The sequence below is a fragment of the Capra hircus genome, chromosome 29, assembly GCF_001704415.2.
Source record: "Capra hircus breed San Clemente chromosome 29, ASM170441v1, whole genome shotgun sequence".
In the NCBI taxonomy this organism is placed as follows: Eukaryota; Metazoa; Chordata; class Mammalia; order Artiodactyla; family Bovidae; genus Capra; species Capra hircus.
Genome location: NC_030836.1, coordinates 44,320,331 through 44,338,547, shown reverse-complemented (window position 1 = coordinate 44,338,547; position 18,217 = coordinate 44,320,331). Strand labels below are relative to the sequence as shown.

Genomic DNA, 18,217 nt, shown 5'->3' with positions numbered 1-18,217 from the left:
TTGAGACTCTTTCATAAATGGCTCCTGCGTATTATTTCCCAGTTTTCAGTAGCCTGTATTTTCTTTTTCTTGTTGATAGGCAGGGATTCTTTATTTTAGGGCTAAAATTTTATCTCTCAAAGTCATTTTGACACCACATCTTTTTGCTTTTCTTCGTTATTATTTTTTTCATTACGTATTTATCTGTGGCTGCGCTGGGTCTTCTTGCTTTGCTCAGGCTTTCTCTAATTGCCGCGAGCAGGGCTGCGCTGCGTTGCTTCTCACTGCGGTGGCTTCTCTTGTTTCTGAGCACAGGCTCTAAGCACACAGGCTTCAGTAGTGGTGGCGTGAGGGATCCGAAGTCGTGGTGCACCAGCCTCGTTACTTTGTGTGGAATCTTCCTGGGCCAGGGATCGAACCTGTCCCCTGCCTTGGCAGGTGGATTCTTCTACACTGTAGCACCAGGGAAATCCCTTTCTTTTTCTTTTTTCCTTTTTTTTGCCACACTGTGCCTGCAGGATCTTAGTTCCCTGACCAGGGGTTTGAACCTGCACCCCCTGCAGTGCAAGGACAACGTCTTAACCATTGGGCCACCAGGGAAGTCCTCTCGACACCACATCTTCGTGCACCATTTTGAGTATGGGAATGTATGGATTTTCCCCACATCTCCCAACCAGGCCATGGATGTTCTTTCTCCTCTGCTGTCTCTTTAACAAATTCCCCAGCAACAGAGCAAACTTTGTAGAGGGCTCCTCCTCCAGTGCCCACCCCCAGAATCACCCTGGCCTCCTTAGGGAAGCCCATTCCTCTTTGCCTGTGCACCACGCCCCCATCCCTCCACCCCCAACTTCCAGGACATCATCGCCTCCTCCTCTTTCACAGGCTGCTTCCCGGGGGTGATGGTGGGCCCTTCAGAAGTTCCATCAGAAAACCTGGCTGTGAACTTCTCAGAAGCCTGGAGGATGGCGGAGAAGACTATGTCGGGGTATTAGCATCAGGGTCCGGTAGGGCAGGCAGTACTGATCGGGTCTGTCAGCGCAAGAACAGAGAGCCTGACTCTCCGAGGGCCCCTCTTGCTTCTGAGCCAGCCCTAGTGCCGCCAGCCTGGGGCCGCCAGCCTGCCCTCTTCCTGAGTCTCTGGCTGGCCCGCTCCTTTGCCCTGTGATTACCGCTGCAGGTTCTGCCTCTGGCAGAAGGGACAGGAGTCCTACCAGTTTTCCTGGCCAGCTTCACCAACTAACCTGCGCGTGGGGAGGGGGAGGCGCCCAGGCCTGTTGCCTGGAGTACCCCCAGAGGCGGGGGAGGCCCGGAGGAGCGGGCTGGACTGGACAGGCCGAGGAGGTGAGGAAAGGATGAGTTTCTTACAGGCCAAGATCACTACCTGGTAATCTGGGTCAGGGCAGGGAGAAGGTCAGGGCAGGCGTGGGGGCAGGTGCTGGAGCTCCCTTCAGAGTTTCTGCCAGTTTGGAACATCCTGGCTCCGGAGCATCTCCCTGCCTGTCCTTTCTCCAGGTTTGGAATATCTGAAGATGGCTGTGGCTGGAGCTAGACCCCGACCCCCTTGGCCCCCTTGGTCTCTCACCGAGGACTTTTGGGCTTAGGAGTTTCTGGGACCCTCTTTTCTTATATTTTCACGCATTTCCTATGAATACAGTGTGACGCCCATCAGTGAGAGGCTGGGAGGCTCCAGCCAGGTGCCTGCATAGTGGTGGATCTCCCGGGTAGCAACTGTGAACTTGGCCTCCTGTTAACATTTCTAGGTGTCACTTTCCCAATGGCAACCTTCTCCAGTATTCTTGCCCCAAAACCCCATGGACAGAAGAGCCTGGCAGGCTACCGTCCATGGGGTTGCAGAGAGTCAGACGTGACTGAACACGCAGGTGCAGTTTCTCATCTGGCAAGTCCAGACCTTGGGGCTAGGGCACAAATCACCAGACAGGCAGTCGTGGGGGCTCATCCGTGTCAGGGTTTCTCCCACTTTTCTCTTTTCCCAGCTCTGCTGACATGGGTCGCCCCTTCCTGCTCCCTGGCTCTCAGGCTCTAGTGCGGCTCCCCCAGGGCAAGGTGAACCCTGGGGCGCAGGGACCGCATCCCCCCTGCACACCCAGGGCCTCAGCACAGGGCTTGGCACAGAGTAGGTGCTCATGGAGAGGAAAGGTTGTCCCACCGCCTGATCGTGAAGGGCTGGAGAGACACGAGTCCCAGCCTGAGAGTCAGGCCTCAGACTGGAGCCCATGTGACCCTGAGCAAGGCATTTCATCTCCCTGAGCTTCCATTTCTTTGTCTAAAAATAGGAACAATAATAGCCACCTCCCAGAGTTGTTGTCGTGGTTAGCAATGATGTCAGAGGGGAAGCGCAGCGTGGTGTGTAGTAGGAGCTCAATAAATGCCAGTGGTGATTAGCTGCTATTAAAGGGCTGGTGACGTGGCCCCAGGAGTGCCAGGCTCAGCAGTGAGCAACACCGGCATCTCTCAGTGCCCAGAGCCTCTCCCAGTTTGGTCTCCCACCTTGAAAGCCATGGTCCGTCTGTCCACCAACGGGCAGCGTGGACCCACAGCCTGGATGCAGAGCTCACTCACTTGCTCTCTGCCCTGGGCCGCCCTGCCCTGGCTTCCTCTGTGTGGAGGTGGGATTGGGGGGGCAGGTGATCCTCCCTCAAAGGTTAAGTCACCAGAGAATTCTGTGGACAGTTGCATGCTCCCGCTTGAGGGTTCGGCAGGTTGCACCATGCAGCCGGCTCCCCGCCCTTCACATCTCTGAGCGTGTCTCTAGATGCCTGATCTGTGTCCCGCTGTGAAAGCTTGATGGGGTAGAAGAAGTCTCCCTCATTTTCTGTGCAGAGAACACGTGGGGAGGAGAGGACATGGATCGCTTGAATCCCAGCTCTTACGTTTTCAGGAAATAGAAACTGGAAGACGTCATTGTCAATGTCCCACTTGGGCCAGGGCCAAAATCTCCACACCTGACTCACGTCGCCTCCAGTGCTGCCGTGGGACCTGAGCCCCCACGTGTCAGCGAGCCAGCCGCCTGGGGGCAGGGGGCTGCCAGACAAGGAGGGCTGTCCCTGAGGGAGATGACTGGTGGGTTGACAGATGGAGTATCAGACAGACTCTAGCGGACTTCCCTGGCGGCCGGTGGTTAACACTCCATGCTCCCAGTGCAGGGGGTCAGGGAACTAAGATCCTGCGTGCTATGCAACAAGGTCAAAAGAGAAAAAATTCAAAGCATACTCTAGGAACTGGGGAACCGGGCTGGGATGAGGAGGACAGAGGGCAGGCTGGTCTGGGACATGAAGAGGGTGGGACATCCTGGGTCAGGTGACTGCCTGAGGGAGTGGGCTCCTCCTGGGTGGCCCCAAGGACCAGCCAGGGGAGCCCTTCTCTTGGCAAAACCACCCAAGCCCAGGCTCCCAACTGGTCTTCCCCATCCAAAGTTTCCTTTTCCATTCCATTCTCTTCACTCTCATTTTTTGGGCTTGGAAGTCATGACCACTGCTCAACCTCTTAGAATTCCATGGGTGGAAGTCTTGAAGATTATTTTGTCTAGCCTTCAGCCCCCCAACTTGAGTCCCTGCAGAAATTCCTGACAAATGGCTTCCCAGGCCCAGCCAGCAGACCCCAGGCACCCTGCCTGGGGTTGCATCCCTTCTGAGCTGCTGCCCCAGGGCTCCCTGCAGTGGGGGCCTGCGCCCCTCTGATGCTCACCTCTCTGCCCAGGTTCTGCCCATTGGATCCACTGGAATGAGCCTTTCCCCCTGCTTCAAGTCGGCAGCCGTGTGGTTGATCTTCCCCACTTGCAGGACAACCTTCTCAGCCTTCTGCACCTCCTCCACTGCAGTTTGTCAGTGAGTTTCTTTAGGGGTTTTATTGAGATAGGGGCCTAGAGACATGAAGTCGTTAGGACAAAAAGGACCTTTCAACTTGGGGAGCCGCCTCATTTTATAGATGAAAAACTGAGGGGTTCGGTCGCTTGCCCAAGGCCCCACAGACAGCCAGAGACAGGGCTGGGCCTCAAGTCCTGTGTGCTTAGTTGCTCAATCGGGTCAGACTCTCCGGGACCCCATGGACTATAGCCCACCAAGCTTCTCTGTCCATGGGGATTCTCCAGGCAAGAATACTGGAGTGGGTTGCCATGCCCTCCTCCAGGGGATCTTCCCAACCCGGGGACTGAACCCAGTTTTCCCCCATTGCAGGCGGATTCCTTACCATCTGAGCCACCAGGGAAGCCCTTTCTCTGCTCTCTCCCCACCCCCACCGACCCCAGGGTCACACTGGCACTCCTTTGGGCACCTCCATCCCCAGTGACGCGTTGAACTTCAAGCGCTGAATTGTTTTATAACTTAATTTTCTTCTGATTATAAAAGATAATATATGTTCATTGTAAAAACATTAGAAAATGCATACAAATATACAGTCTAAATCTTCACCGCACTTCCTGGTGTTGTAAAGTTCCCTCTGCCCTGCACTTGGTTGCTTTGCTTTTAGCTGTATAAATGACTCTCCCTCCATCCTCCTTTAGGCCAGACGTCTTGCTAGGTCCCAGCCAGCTCTTCTGTTTCTCGTTGTTACCAGTTCTTATTGGCACCTGGGCAGGGCTCAAAAAACACCCGTGGTGTGGCTGAATGAATGACAGCGTCGAGACTGGCAATGGGACTGGTGAGGACCTCCGCCCAGTGCAGGGCGCACACCTCCTCTCTTCTGGGTCTGATCCTACCCTTACCTTCCCAGAAACGCCTTCCCTCCTCTTTTGTTCTCTTCAGACCCTCCCATTTTTTCCGGCCCAACTGAACCCCACCTCTTCCAAGAAATCTTTACTCTTTCAAATGCAAAAGCCTCCTTTTTGGGTCCCACCACATTGGTCATTGGTCGGCCCACACCACTTAGCCGTAGTTATACATTGACTTGCATTCATCTCTTCCCTCTGCCTGGCTGCAGCCTCTTTCCCTGTCCGCGGAGGCTCACACTCGGCAGCCATCCTGCAGAAGCCAGAGATCTTTACGGGCCCTCAAAATGTGACCGTCTGGCCTGACCTTGTCAGTGGCGTCCCACCCCCAAGCCCTGCTGAGGAAGGGGAGGCAGCAGAGCCTCAGAGGGAGCCCTCCCCCAGCCACTATCCCTGGCTTCCGGGAAACCTTGCTCCTGCTAAAGTTTACATAGCAGTTAATCATCTGGGCTTCAACAATGGGCTCTGCTCATCCTGGGACATGGAAAAATGGGATTTGGTTTGTCATTCACATTGGGAGGCTTCTAGAGATAAAAAGAAATCCTCTGTGCCTGGCTATTTAAAGAGACACAGGGAGGGCTAGGGGCCCTTCCACCCTCTGCCTTCACACGGAAGAGCTGTGGAGGTTAGATCAATGTTTTCCTTTTTCTCACTGCACCAGGGCTACCCACCCTTCTCCCAGAACGTACGCCAAGGGCCCAGGCCTGGCAGCCGCCTCCTCCATCCCTGGCGAGGCTGTGATGGAAGAACACTGAACGGGCACTCAGGCACCCAGGTCCCAGAGCGATCAGGGCTCCCCAGTGATCCTAGGTAGGTGATGGGCACGGCCAGGTGATCTCTAAGTTTCCCTCTACTTTGAGCTGCCTAGAGGTGCCATGCCATCTGTCAACCTCCCCATCAGCAGTGTGCACCCATCCCAGTGTGGCTGGAAGGTCAAGGGTGCTAATACACGATGTGCCTGGCCTGGAACAAAGGCTATGTGGGTGTGACCATCCCCACAGCTAAGTGTCTGACCCAGAACTGACAAGAACTTCGTGCCCTACTATTTAGGGAATGCGGCTCTTCCTCCTCTGGTCCTGGCAGGGTATGGGGAAGAGACTGGACCCTGTGGCCACCATGGAGAACAAAACGGGGTCCTGGGGTCAGCAGGCACTGACTGCTTAGACCATGGGCAGGCCACTTAATCGAGCAGGTTCTTGTCTTGACTTGAGGGCCACTGCTACCTGTAAAAGGCTCAAACTTTGAATAGAATGTATCCACTGTTTTGATTAATTTCCCTGTAGGTGGGGAAAAAAAGCCTATAAAACAAAAATGCTGAAACACAGAAAATGACAATTCTTTTATTTTGCTAGCTGAGGGGAAAGTTATAAAATAAAACAGACAACACAGAGCTTTGCAACTTCCTTGGATAGGCAATGAACACAGAGATGAACAATGACCAGGTAACAAACACAGGGATACAGACATGTAAACAAGACAGAACTTCCAGAGAAAGTTATTTTATACATTACAACTTCCAGAATACAGCAGCTCTTGCAGGCTCTAAAGTAAAATGAAGCAAGACTCTTCCAAAACCATCCACACACATTCAGAGCTTTGTCAGAGAAGGCCCCCTCCCGCATCCCAGGCTGTGTGGATGCTGCAGGAGAGGCCAAGGCTGGGTCCACCTGGGCTTTGGCTTTGCAGGGCAGCTCCACCTGCTCTGTGCTCTCTTTCGAGTTTGCCTTCTCATTCTTTGGCAGACTAGCTCCAGCCCCTGCCTGTCTCTCCCTTTTGACCCACAGCCCTTTCCTGTTCTTAGTAGGAAACCCGGGTAAAGCCAGGGGAGCCTGGCCGAGTCCTTCTAATGGAGCAGGGGTGCAGGGGTGGCTCCCTCCTCAGAGGCTCAAGGGCCAACCCTGTCGTTAGAAAAACAGCAAAAAGGCTACAAAGATAACCGGTTAACCATCTCATACTGTTCTCCCTCCAGAAGCTTCTGATGTGTTTGGTTATTACTCTGTCCCATTTTTTTTGCTCCTGTCCTAGGGTTTTTGACTCAGCCAGGAAAGAGCAGACCTCGCAGCCTGGCCCTGCACTCTTCTTGTTACTGCCGGCGGTGGACCCCTGGGCGCAGCACAGACTCATCACCCCACCACTGGTCTTAGCCCCACGGCCCCAGCCAGACAAACCCTCGGCCTCTGGAATGGTGAGTTGTTCTGCCCATGGTCTGTCATCAGGAGGCCAGGGGGCTCTTGGTCACTCGGAGGCTGGCCTTGAAAGGATGTCGGAAGGAGGCAGAATTCCAAGGAGGGAAGGGCAGAAGCTGTGATGGGCTGACCTGTCAGGAGGGGAGAACGGGGCGCAGTGCACCCTCCCCCAGGGCTGGAGGGAAGTCTTCGATTAAATATCTTGGGAAAGATGACGGTGGGTGAGGGCGGCCACCCCACAGCCGAGGCACAGGGGAGGTGTGAAATGTCCAGGATAAATAGAACTGCGTGGGGAGGAGAAAAGCCAGCTCCATCCTCTCTTAAAAGCAGTCGCCATCGGCACCAAAAATATATTAATATCTGTACACTTGTCATCTTTTTAAAAAAGAAATAAAACCTCCTTGGCACCAGTAGTTGACTTCTTAAAAATGAGGTGATATGTGGCAAGGCCTCCTGTGTACGCACGTCCACGGCTGTGCACACGCACGTGCATCTCCCTGTCAACGAGCAGAGCCCTGTAGCCCTGAGCAAGAGGAACACAGCCGGGTGGGCCATCGCTAGCTCCTCCATCGCAGGCGTTTGCCGGGGTGTCCTTTGTAAGGGCACCCGACTGCCATCCACGGGGAACCAGCTGCCCCTGCCCTGGGGCTTCAGAGGCGAGGGACAAGAGAATCACCTTCCCGTGCCTCGTCTGGGAAGAAGTCCTATCTTTGGATTCAGCTGCTCCACAGGGAAGGCAGTCCCGGCCTCGCCCTGCCCCACACGGCTGCCCAGGCTCAGAGCAGCCTCTGCCCAAAGACACCAGTGCAAATACAAACAGAGGTCAGTAGTGCCAGCCTGAGCGAGCACGCGTGGCCAGCTCCAGGCCTGTCCTGGGTGCTCCGGCAGGAAGCCGCAGAGGGCGGGCTGGTGGGGCAGCGAGGAGGCGCCCCCACCCTCTCGGGGCGCCGCCGCTCAGACGTGGTGGGCGCCCTGCAGCAGGGAGGTGACGGTGTTCTGCAGGGCCACGGCCACCTTCTTGGAGGTCTTGCGCAGCAGCGGGCTGTCGGGGTGGTGCTCCTTGAGGTGGAGGACGTGGCCCTCCTGGCTCTCGGACGTGCAGCCGCACTCCTCGCACACGTACAGCTTGGCCCGCCGCTCCTTGTACGCGTACTTCTGCTGCACACCGTGGATCTTCTTGAGGTGGGACTCCAGAGAGCAGCGCTGCGTGAAGGCCTTGTCACACAGGCTGCACTTGTAGGGCCGCACGCCTGCAGGGAGGGTAGCGCAGGCATCAGGGACCCAGCTCTGGGGCACAGGAGCCCCAACTCCCCAGCGGCCCGAGGGAGGGGAGAAGGATGCCCGCCCCGAACACCCCGGCCCCCCGCCATAGCCACGCGGCTGCTGGGCCTCGCCGCCGGGCGGGCCCCTCTCACCTGTGTGGGTGCGCACATGCCTCTTGAGGTCGAAGGTGTCGTTGAAGCCCTTCCCGCAGTAGGTGCAGAGATGCCTCTTGACGTCATTGTGGCACTTCATGTGGCGGTTCAGCATGCGCTGGTAGGTGAAGGCCTTCTGGCAGATGTGGCAGGTGAAGAGGTCTCCGCTGGGACCGTCCCCCAGCGTCACCTGTGGGCGAGGGCGGTGTGTGTGACAGACACCCAGGAGCTGGGGCTGCAGGTGGCAGATCGGGAAGACGCACTGTGCCAGCCCCCGGCCCCGAGGAGGGGCGCTACCCACCCAGGGGCCACACCTCTGGGCCACTGGCTCCCGGAGATGGGGTGGTGGGGCCGGAAGCCGCCTTGGGTCCTTGGTCAGCCTCCTGTTGCTCGGTCAGCCTCCTGTCGGGCTCCTGAGTCCCTCTGCAAGGCCCTTCTTTGCTGTCTCTAAAGACAGGCGGCCAGCTCCCGACAGAAAGAGGGCAACTCTCCCTGGCAGAAAGCCCCCCTTCGCTGAGCCCAGGCGTCCTCTAGCTGCTGCTCAGTTCTCAGTCTGCGCCTCAGGATGGGGAAGGCTCCACAACGTGGTTGTGGTCTCCGCGCCGCCCTCCCAGGCTGAGGCCGCTGGGGGCCTGGAGCTCCCTCACCTCACGGGCCAGCCCAGCCCCGGCTTCTTGAGCCTGACATGGTCTCGTCTGGGTCCCTTTACCACCCTGATGACTCTCTTTATAAAGGTTTCTCATTTTCACGGTAACTGTGCAACACCTCAGATCTATTCAGAAGTGGAGACGTGGTCTCCGGGCCCTACCTCTAAACGCTCAGAGGTTGCTTGTGCTTTGTGGTGGCCTTGTCACCAGCCACGCCACCTGAGCTCCCCGGGCCCGAGGTGCCCCGCTTTCACGCATACCGCCTGGCCCTGTGCTGCTCCTGGCACTGGGTAAAGGCCGTGTTGCTCGCTGAGCAAGCTGTTTGGGGTCAGGACTCACTTCTCTGCCTCATCTACGGTCCCGTGCCCTCTGCTTTCCCTCCACGTGCTCCCTAGCTGCTGGGGCTCAAGGGCTGGGAGGAGAGGCCCTCGGGGATTGGGGTGCCGTGTCAGCTCCCGTCAGCCGCCTAGCACATTTCCTGGTGATTCCCGGCGGGTTACAACACCCGGCCTCCATGGGTGAGAGAGGAGGATTAGCCTTTCCCTGACAGTTTTCTCCAGTCTCTTGGCTCACAGGAAGCTCCATGAGAGCCCTTCCACGAGATCACCACTGGCAGGTGCTTCCAGGTTCCAGAACTTTCAGGAATGCAGGCCTCGTGCTCCTGGAAAGCAGGGCCGTTTCCGCCACCCTGTGCTTCTTCCTGCCTTGGCTGCTGAACCCGGGTTCACCAGGCCCCGCCCCAGATGCAAGGCCCTGGGTTGGAAGTGTACACTTCAAGGCAGAGACTGCTGGGCACATGCCTCAGGGGGACAGCTGACCACCGAGCAGACCCCAGACCTCACTCTTGAGGCGGCAGAGACAGGGGCCAGGCGCTCACGCCTCCCCGCTTTTCCAAGGACTTCTGTGTAAGGGCTGCCTCCCCTCAAGGCCAAAAACAAAACTAAACAACCCCCACAAAGGACTCCAAAGGGCTGGACATCTCTCTAACCTCACTGCTTCTCCCCAACGCATGGCATTCTCACTTCAGACTCACTTTTCTTTCCCACCCTGTCTATGCCCCAGGGAGGTTCACATCTGTAGAAATCTGGACCCAGATCCAAAGCCAGTCTGCCTAATCTCATTTGGGCCACATCTCGTGGGCAGGACCCATGTGGACCCACGTGCCCCTGGGCCTCAGGGACACTGTGAGGATCAGTACCTTCATCTTGCTGCGCAGAAAGCCATGGTCTCTGCTCTGCGGGCCTGCCAGGCGGCTCATGTCTTCGGAGGGCAGCTGGGCCACCACGCAGGGCCCGGGGGTCACACTATAGCTGGAGTTCCGAAGGCTCATGTCCAAAGCCAGAGGGCAAGAAGGGGGTTCGGCCACCGAGGGCTCTGGTTCCTGGTAGGGCTGTGGTGGGCAGAAGCCCAGGCTGACTGCGAAGAGAAGAGCAGCCAGGTGAAGGGCTTGGAGGAGAAAAGGGGACTCTGTGGGGTTTCAGGAGGGCTCCCTGGCAGTGAGCTGGCTAGAACCGTGAGCCACTGTCCCGCCCCTCGCAGGCATGTGGCAGAGCAGGGCTGCCCCCAGCCCACTGCCCGCCACACCTCCCTCCCACCCCATTAAGGTAATTACAGGTGACGCCAGCCAAGCGCCACGGCCCACAGGCCTGCCCGCTGAGTAATTTGTGTCTTAGCGGAACTGGGAGGACCGAACCTGCGCTACCAATTATTCCTCCCGAGTTGTCTGCCGGCCCCACCTGGGCCAGTCCCCCTGGATTCCAGGTCTCATCTACACTCCCGCAGGGACAAAGGGCACAACGGGAGGCCCAGGGTCCCGGGACTCATCACGGCCCCAGAAGGTCCCGGTGGTCAGGGCCACTCAGGGCCTCTCCTCCAGGCAGATTCAGCCGCTGGTTGTGGGGAACTGGGTGGTCCTAACCCCTCCCTCCTTTGGGCCAGTCTGTCCCTCACACTGCGGCTGTTTGGGGCTCCAGGCTCCCCACTCCCGCTGGCCCAGCCTGGCAGGCAGACAGGTGGGCGGGGCGGAGCAGGGAGGAGGTCAGGGAGCAGCAGGTGGATGTGGCCTAACAGTCTCCTGGGCAGCCTGCCTGCCTGTGACGCAAGCCTCCCCCGCAGCAGGGACCGCTCCTCACCGCTCCAAGCTCAGTTCACGGTGGCGCCTAGAGGGCCTGGGCTCCCCCCCGGGCAGTGACACCAGCGACAGCAAGCAGACACCTCACACGGGGGCTTGGACCCCATCCCGACTAGAGAGGAGGGGAGGTCTCCAGAGTGACAAAGACGAGTCTCACACCCCCAGAGCCGAGGCAAACAATCTAATGTTTCAACTTAGTGTTTTTCCCCCAGAGAGGCTAAGCTAGGAACATTCTCCAAGCCTCAGAAGGAAAACTCAAGAGGGGCACAGGGAGGAAAGGATGAGTGGGCTTCCGGGAGGGGACTCAGGAGGTGGACTTAGGATTTCAGAGCTTTGAACAGATCCCCTGCGCCACTGCCCCCTGGCCGGTGAGACAGTGGATGGGGACACAAGGAGGGGCGGCCCCGGCAGGACGCAGTGGGAGAGGCTGGAGGCGGAGGGCTGGGACCCGAGGGGGCGGAGGACACACTGATGGAGGAGAGGCAGCTGTGGAGGCACCCCAGTTTCGGGAGAGGCCCCGGCTCTCGCCCCCTCAAAGTACAACAAAGGTCTGACGGGGGAAGAATGTGCTTGCCCGACACCCAAACCCGTTTGACACCCAAACCCGTTCGGCTGGCACTGGCGCCGTCTGTCTGTCCGTTCGGGGATTCTAATGAGCCACCTCATTCTGGGAGTTGATTCACCAGCGCCTGGCCCCGGCCTGGCCTCTCTCCAAGCTCTGGGCGGCTGGACGTCAGGCCAGAGCTCTCGGGGGTCCCCCCAGTCTTCCCACAGGGACGGGGGCTGCTGAGGGCAGGCGTGTCTGAGAGCTGGCAGCTTCAGCTGATGCCAGCTTACATGGCTATTGGAGATCCTGCCTGGGAACTCAAAGCTGGATGACAATTTCCATTTTTCAATCCAGGTAGAGATAAATAGGAACCTCTACCCTCTGTATCTTTCAGTATCGGGTAGCGTTAGCGAGGCTCCCCAGCGCTGGAGCCGGGCCACACCGCCTGCACACGGAGGAGTGACTGCAGGTAAGGGTTAACCGGTTTGTAGCCCAGTAAGTTGTCACCCTTGGCTCCCTTGCTCCAGAGGGGTGGGGGTGGGGGGTCCGAGGCTAGGGTTCTGAGATCTCAGCCCGTTTGGGGAGAGACCAGTGCCTGCCTCTCTCATTCCACAGAAACCCCAAAATGATGGTGCCAGGGAGCCGGGGACAGGGAGCGGGCCTGCCTGGCCCGCTTCCGCGCGGCTTCTACCCCAAGCCAGGGGCAGGTGAGGCCATCAGGGTGGGGTGCTCGCTTCCTCCCGCCCGCCCAGCCAAACCTGCCTTCCCGCCACCCCCAGGAGCGTGTCCACTCGCCCGCGAGCCGCTCCTGTGGCTGGGTGTCACTGAGTCGCAGGAAACAGAACTGGTTGGGTCCTGCCGGTGCTGCTCTCTGTCCCCTAATTAGACGTTTCCGGCAAGGTGGCGGCCGCTGTGGCTACTCATCGCCCGCCCACAGCTGAGGAGCGTGGCAGGCCGCGCCAGCCGGGTCCTCTCCCTGCAGCCTCAGGCGTTCGAGGGCTCCCCTACTGTCTGCCCAGCTTGCCTCCACCTGGATGAGGGGTTCAGAGCAGCTCCCCCTACCCCCCCAAAAGGACTTCTCCCCACTCCTCGGCCTTCAGCAAGTCCCTCAAGCTCCTGGCCCAAATACCAGACAGGGTGCTGGGTCCTCCCCATCCAAAGCCTCAGGCCAGGGCCGGGCTCTGGGCAGAGCAGCCGAAGGAGGCGTGAGGACACCCAGCCTCCGCCTCCCAGAGGCTGGGGCTGCACCGACCTGGAAGAGGGTCGGGGCTCAGCTCAGCCCTGAACCGGGGCGGAGCACAGCCCCGGCTCCTGTCAGGCAGCCTTGCACCCTCATCGGGAAGGGCAGGGTCCCCGCACCCGTCTCCTCCTGCCCCCAGGTCAGCTTCTTCAAAGGAAGCCAGTGAAGCCAACCGCCCGAGGTGGGCAGCCCTGGAAACACAAAGGGCCGTCTCTCAGCCTGTGGTTCCCATCCTGAGAACGCCAAGTGTTCCCCTCAGATGGGACCTTCCCCCCTCCGCCAACTGTTTTTCATACCGAGTCCACAGCGCTGGTCACCCGGCACACCCCAGCCCTCACGCCTGGGCAGACGCCGCAGGACTGGGCAGCATTTGCGTGCTGCCCACCCTCCCTCCCGGGGCAGCATGGGGAGCCCCCTGTGGGAGGCCACGCTACCCCAGCTGAGAGTGAACAGAGTTAAAGAGGAAGCCTGACATCACCAATGGCCACACTCTGCTCCTGTCTTCCCTGTGCCCAGAGGACTCGTCCTCACCTGCTCTCTTTCTGGGACAAACAGTCTGGCAGGATTCTGCCTCAGGTCACCCAAGCGAGGGACAAAGATTCAGGGCAGCTTGGGTGATGGCACCCTGTGAGATAGCCAGGGAGCCCACTGAGCCCACCCTTCCCACCCATGGGCTGGCTGCCTACCTTCCCAGCCTTGCTCCATGGAGACCTCACTGCCAACCCTTCCCAGGAATTAGAATAATTACCATCAGAGGCATAATCGCGCCCCAGCTCCACTCCATCCCACCCCAACACGTGTACGCTGGGGCCCCAAGCTGACTTTCTCAGCCTTCCTATCTCGGCCGGCCCGGAAAGAGAGCTGCCCAGCAACCCACATGGCCTCGTCAGAGCCAGGCTGGGGAAGCTCCGGGCCCCCACCTCAGCCTGGCTGCCTCCCTGGGGAGGGCACGTGCTGGGGAATTGGCAGAAGGGCCCACAGACGCTGTGTCCCAAGCTGGGGAGAGGGCAGAGGCCCCTGGATGCTCATGGCTGGCGCGTGTCCTTCAGCTTCCAGGCTGGGTCTGCCCCTCTAGGGCCGTCCCAGCCTTTGGCTATTCCTCTCAGCAGGGGCCAGGAGGACCCCCGCTTTATCCTTGTTCCTCTCTGTTCCTGGAGCTTCCTCTTTGGTCCAGGAGATGGAATTTAGCTCCTGGGTACAGGTGCCTGAGTTCATCCTCAAGAAACCAGCAGCCCTCCCACAGTCAGTACTGACACAGCAGGAGAAATGCCAGGGAGATGGAGGCCAGGGGGGCCCAAAGAAGGGGCTTCTTAACCATGAGCCCTTTCAATGCTGCCAGCAGGAGTGGCACCGTCTCCCACCCCCATGGCCTTCCAGCCCCTGTGCCCACCTCTGGGCCTTTCCCTCAGCTTTGGGGGGAGACTGAGGCCAGGGGACTGAGGGTGGGAAACCTTTAGAATTGTGCCTCAGAGAAGATGCTGGAGTGCTGGTCAGCCTGGGGCCCTGGAGTCACAACTGCCAGGCCAGGGGCCAAAGCCTTCAGCCAGTAAAGCCCTTCTTTGCAGGCATTCTTTGCTGCTCTGAGGGTCTCAGAGGACTGGGGTGGGAAGGTCAGACCTCAAACGCTTCGTTCCCCAGCCCTCCCAGTGCCTCTCCCAGGGGGACCGGACGGGGTCAATGCTTAGCTGGTCACAATGTGCTGAGTCTGTGGGGTGGGGTGAAGGAAACGTGCCCAGCCGGCTCCTGGGGTCACGGTCCGCTGGTGATGGAATGGCCCAGTCAGGGGACAGGCCACCACAAAACACACTCCCCACTCTCCTGCCATCTGAGGCGCCCGAGCGTAGCCCGAGAACATTCGCTTTCTCATTTCCAAAAACTGTGGGAAAGCTAGTGGGCCACATGGTTTTGAGGGGCAAAAGTCAGTTCTTTGACTTCTACTCTTTGCTTGACCCCACAGGACTTTGCCTGGCAAATTCTCACCTGCCTCTCCATGTCAGACCCCACCCTACGTCCAGGGTGGTCCTGTAGGCTGAGCAGCTCCCCTCACCTGGACAGCAGCAGCAGGTGGCACAGACATCCAGATGCCCTCCTCCGCACCTGCTGGGCCTGTCCCTGGGTGTAGGTACCCCCGCCCCCCACCGCCACTCCCACCACGGCCACCAGAACTGCGGTGGGGAAAACCACTAGGACACAAGGCAGCCAACGATATGAACAAGCGGAATTTCTTTGTCCTTTGTAAAAGTCACCACATGATCTGTTACTGATTGGGATGTGAAATAAAACTAAAAATAACAGCACACTGAGTCTCAAGCAAGGCTCCGCTCACCTTTAACACAGTCCAAGTTCGGTTTATCAGATCTCAAGGAGCAGCTAAGCAGCAAGTCAAACACAGGTGAGGGAGGAGCAGGAGCAAGGAAGGGGGCCCACGGCCCTCACCCTCACCCCTTCCGGACCTGAAACACCATCAACTCCCTGGGGAACTTGGAGAAGCAAGAAACCGCACAGAGAATCTTGGGCCTGCTCACTTCCCTTGATGTCTCAGTTTCCCCACTGGGATCATCAGGGCTTGGAACATTCTCTCGTCTTAAGGAGGCTGTAGACAGGGGCCAAGGAGCTTGAGACAAGGCTAAGCTGTGAAACACCCTGCCACCACCCTAGGCCATAGGATCCTGATATCGCTCAGGCCACCGCTCCACTCACTGTCTCCAACCATGCATTCAGGAGAGAAACTGAGGCAAGAGCCCTCACAGGGCCCCTCACCGCCCTCATTTCGCCACTTTCCTACAAGGCCTGGGGCGGTGCCGGGGAGCCTGCAGATCAAGGGTCAAAGTCGGTTGGTTAATTACAACCTCTCCCCCCTTGGAGGCGCTGGGCAGGGTGTTCAGCGCATCCCCTGCCCCACCCCCCAGGCCTGGGGAGGGGGAGTTCCGAAGGAAACCGGCTCGCTCCCGACCAAAGATTCTGTTGGGGGTGGGGCGGACAGAAGACTAACAAGGAAGATGCCGCCGGGGCAAGAAACAACTAGGTTTACTCATTCTAAGTTGACTCCGACGCTGTCAAGGCGTCTTCCGAAAATAAACTGGCTGCCCCAGCTTCCCCCGGGCTGGTCCCTGGCTGTGGGATGGGTTCTTTAAACCCCCTTTCAGCTCACTGGTGTCCTCTTCGAGGCTGAAGGAGGCGCGTTTCTAACCGAGGTGAGACCCGATCCCACCTTTGTCTTAAGGGCTGGTGGGATGCAGCCGGGCGCCTTCCCGGCCGTCTCGCGTTCCCCACGGCTGGGGGGCTCCCTGCCTGCCCGACCCCCACGGGGACCTTCTGGCCACCCGTGTTATGGGGGAAACGGAGAGAGCAATGGAGGTGGCCTACGCTCTGGGTCTTCTCTTGCACTTGCACAAACCTCAGCCCAAACTCCAGCTCGCTCCCGGCCCCCCCAAAGTGACACCGCTCCAGTGCCCTCCGCCCGCCTCATAAAAGCTCCGGCTTTCTGGATTTACGGCGCGAGAGTGGAGGGTCGCCGGGGCGGTGACACCCCGTTGCCTCCCATGCGCAGCGGCTCGGGCCGGTGGAGGGGAGAGCGGCCCCACGCGGGCCCGCGCGCCCCCGCCGGGGCCTGGGAACCGCTGTCCCCCCGCGCCCACCCCGCCCCCACGTGGCCGCTCCTTCCGCCCGCCCTGCCCTCCCCTCCCCCCGGCGCCCGGGGTCGGCCGCGCCCGCGCGGGCTAACGGGGCCGCGGCCGCTTAAACATTAAATCGAGCGCCGCTGCTGCTCCGGCCGCCGGGCTCCGCGCCACGGCGCCCCGCACGCCGGCCGCTCGACGGGGCCCGGCGTCCTCTCAGCGGCGCGGGGCTCGGGGCGCGTTGGCCGGGCCCCTCACCTGGCACGTAGATCTCGCCGCGCTCCTCGTCGGGGAGCTCGCTCCAGTTCCTCTTGCACGTGGAGACGCACGGCTTCTTTACCAGAAACGCTCGGGGCATCTTCGAACCCTCCTCGCGCGGCACGGGCCGCTTCCGCAACTAGAGCCGGAGTCGTCCCACCTTTCCCAGGCCGGGCTGGAGGCGGGCGGGGGGTGACTGGGGGTGGGGAGGGGGGCAGGTCGGAGAAGAAGTAGCCAAAGCGCCCCGCGTTCCGTTCCGCCGGGAGGCCGTGCCCGGGACGGCGCGCGCCCGTTTCAGCTCGGTGGAGCTGTTGCGTCCTCCGGTCCCAATGAGGTCCCCTGCAGCCAGGTGCAGCGGGCGGCGGGGAAGCGTCTCCCGGCGCGACTGGCGTTCCTCGCGGCCGCTCGCGGAGTCTTAAAGTGCTAGCCGGCCGGACGGGTTCACGCTTTATTGGCTCGCGGCGGTGTGTGTTGGTGGCTGGGGCGGGGAGGGGGTGATCGAGCTAATTAGCTTGGAGTGGCCCGGGGAGCGACGGCGCATGCGTTGGGAAATAACGGTGACAACCCACCTATTTGTTACCTGTCGAACCGGTTTCCATTCCGCTGCCGGTGAGGTGGCCTCGCGGCCTGGGCGGGGTGGCCGGGCGGGGGCGGGAGCAGGGCACCCGGCTGCCGGGCCGGCCCGGTTGCCGCCCAGCGGGAGGGCTAGCGTTCGCCAACTGGAGTTTCGGAGAGAGAGAGCCGACGAGCAGGGGAGGGGAAGGGGCAACGTTATCCGGCGCTCGCACGCTCCGCCGGTGATGAAGTGAAACTCGCCCGACGGGGCCCGGCGCGCCCCGGGCGCCTGGGGAGGCGCGAAGCCGTCGGGCGAGACTGGGCGGCCCGGCCCACACTTGTTGAACCGGGCCTGGGCCCAGGCGGCCCCGGGTCTCAAAGGCCTGGCTGAGCAATTCGTGGCTCAGCCCAGAGGTATTGGCTAGTCGCCGGCTCCGTGCGGAATGGCACGCGGGGCCGCAGGAGCGCGCAGGCGGGTGGACCCGCAGGCCAGGCCGCGCCGGCCGCAATACAAAGCGGAGAGCACCCGCCGGGCCCGGGGCCGCCGAGAGCCCGCCTTTCCGCCGGGCAGGTGTGAAAGGCTTCGTGGAGGAAGGGTCGTTTTAAACCGCTCTGAGTTCGCCGCCTTCCCGAAAGACCCCAGCGCCTTAGCCACTGGGGCTTACCCCGCGCCCCACCCCCAAAGCCCTCGTCTTTGTCCCAGATGGCCCTATTTCGGGTGCAGCAAGACTGGAGGGGGGCCGATGGTGGAAGACCAGCTTCCTTCGCCTGGCTGCAGCCACGGCAGGCAAAGAGCTTGTGTCCTACCCTGGGCTCCGGTTCAGCCTGGGACCCCTCACTCCAACCATTCACCATGCCCTGCCCAGTCCCCAGGCCCAGCCTCCTGGAGGGAGCCCCCCGCCCTCCTCAGAAGCACCTG

The 18,217-nt window shown here is 60.0% G+C and overlaps 1 protein-coding gene across 1 annotated transcript; it reads right to left on the bottom strand.

Moving 5' to 3' along the window:
• On the bottom strand, positions 6,023-17,193 carry OVOL1 (ovo like transcriptional repressor 1). Its single transcript, XM_018043496.1, has 4 exons — positions 16,744-17,193; positions 10,149-10,366; positions 8,304-8,493; positions 6,023-8,138 (listed from the first exon to the last, which is right to left on the bottom strand). The coding sequence occupies exons 1-4, from the start codon at positions 16,841-16,843 to the stop codon at positions 7,843-7,845; spliced, it is 804 nt and encodes a 267-aa protein (XP_017898985.1). The 5' UTR covers positions 16,844-17,193; the 3' UTR covers positions 6,023-7,842.

Coding starts and splice junctions, on each gene's coding strand:
- OVOL1 (XM_018043496.1), bottom strand. CDS start 16,843: ATGCCCCGAGCGTTTCTGGTAAAGAAGCCGTGCGTCTCCACGTGCAAG. Junction 8,494..10,148: donor TTCTGCGCAGCAAGATGAAG/GTACTGATCCTC, acceptor CCTCGCCCACAG/GTGACGCTGGGGGACGGTCC. Junction 8,139..8,303: donor GCATGTGCGCACCCACACAG/GTGAGAGGGGCC, acceptor CCCTCCCTGCAG/GCGTGCGGCCCTACAAGTGC.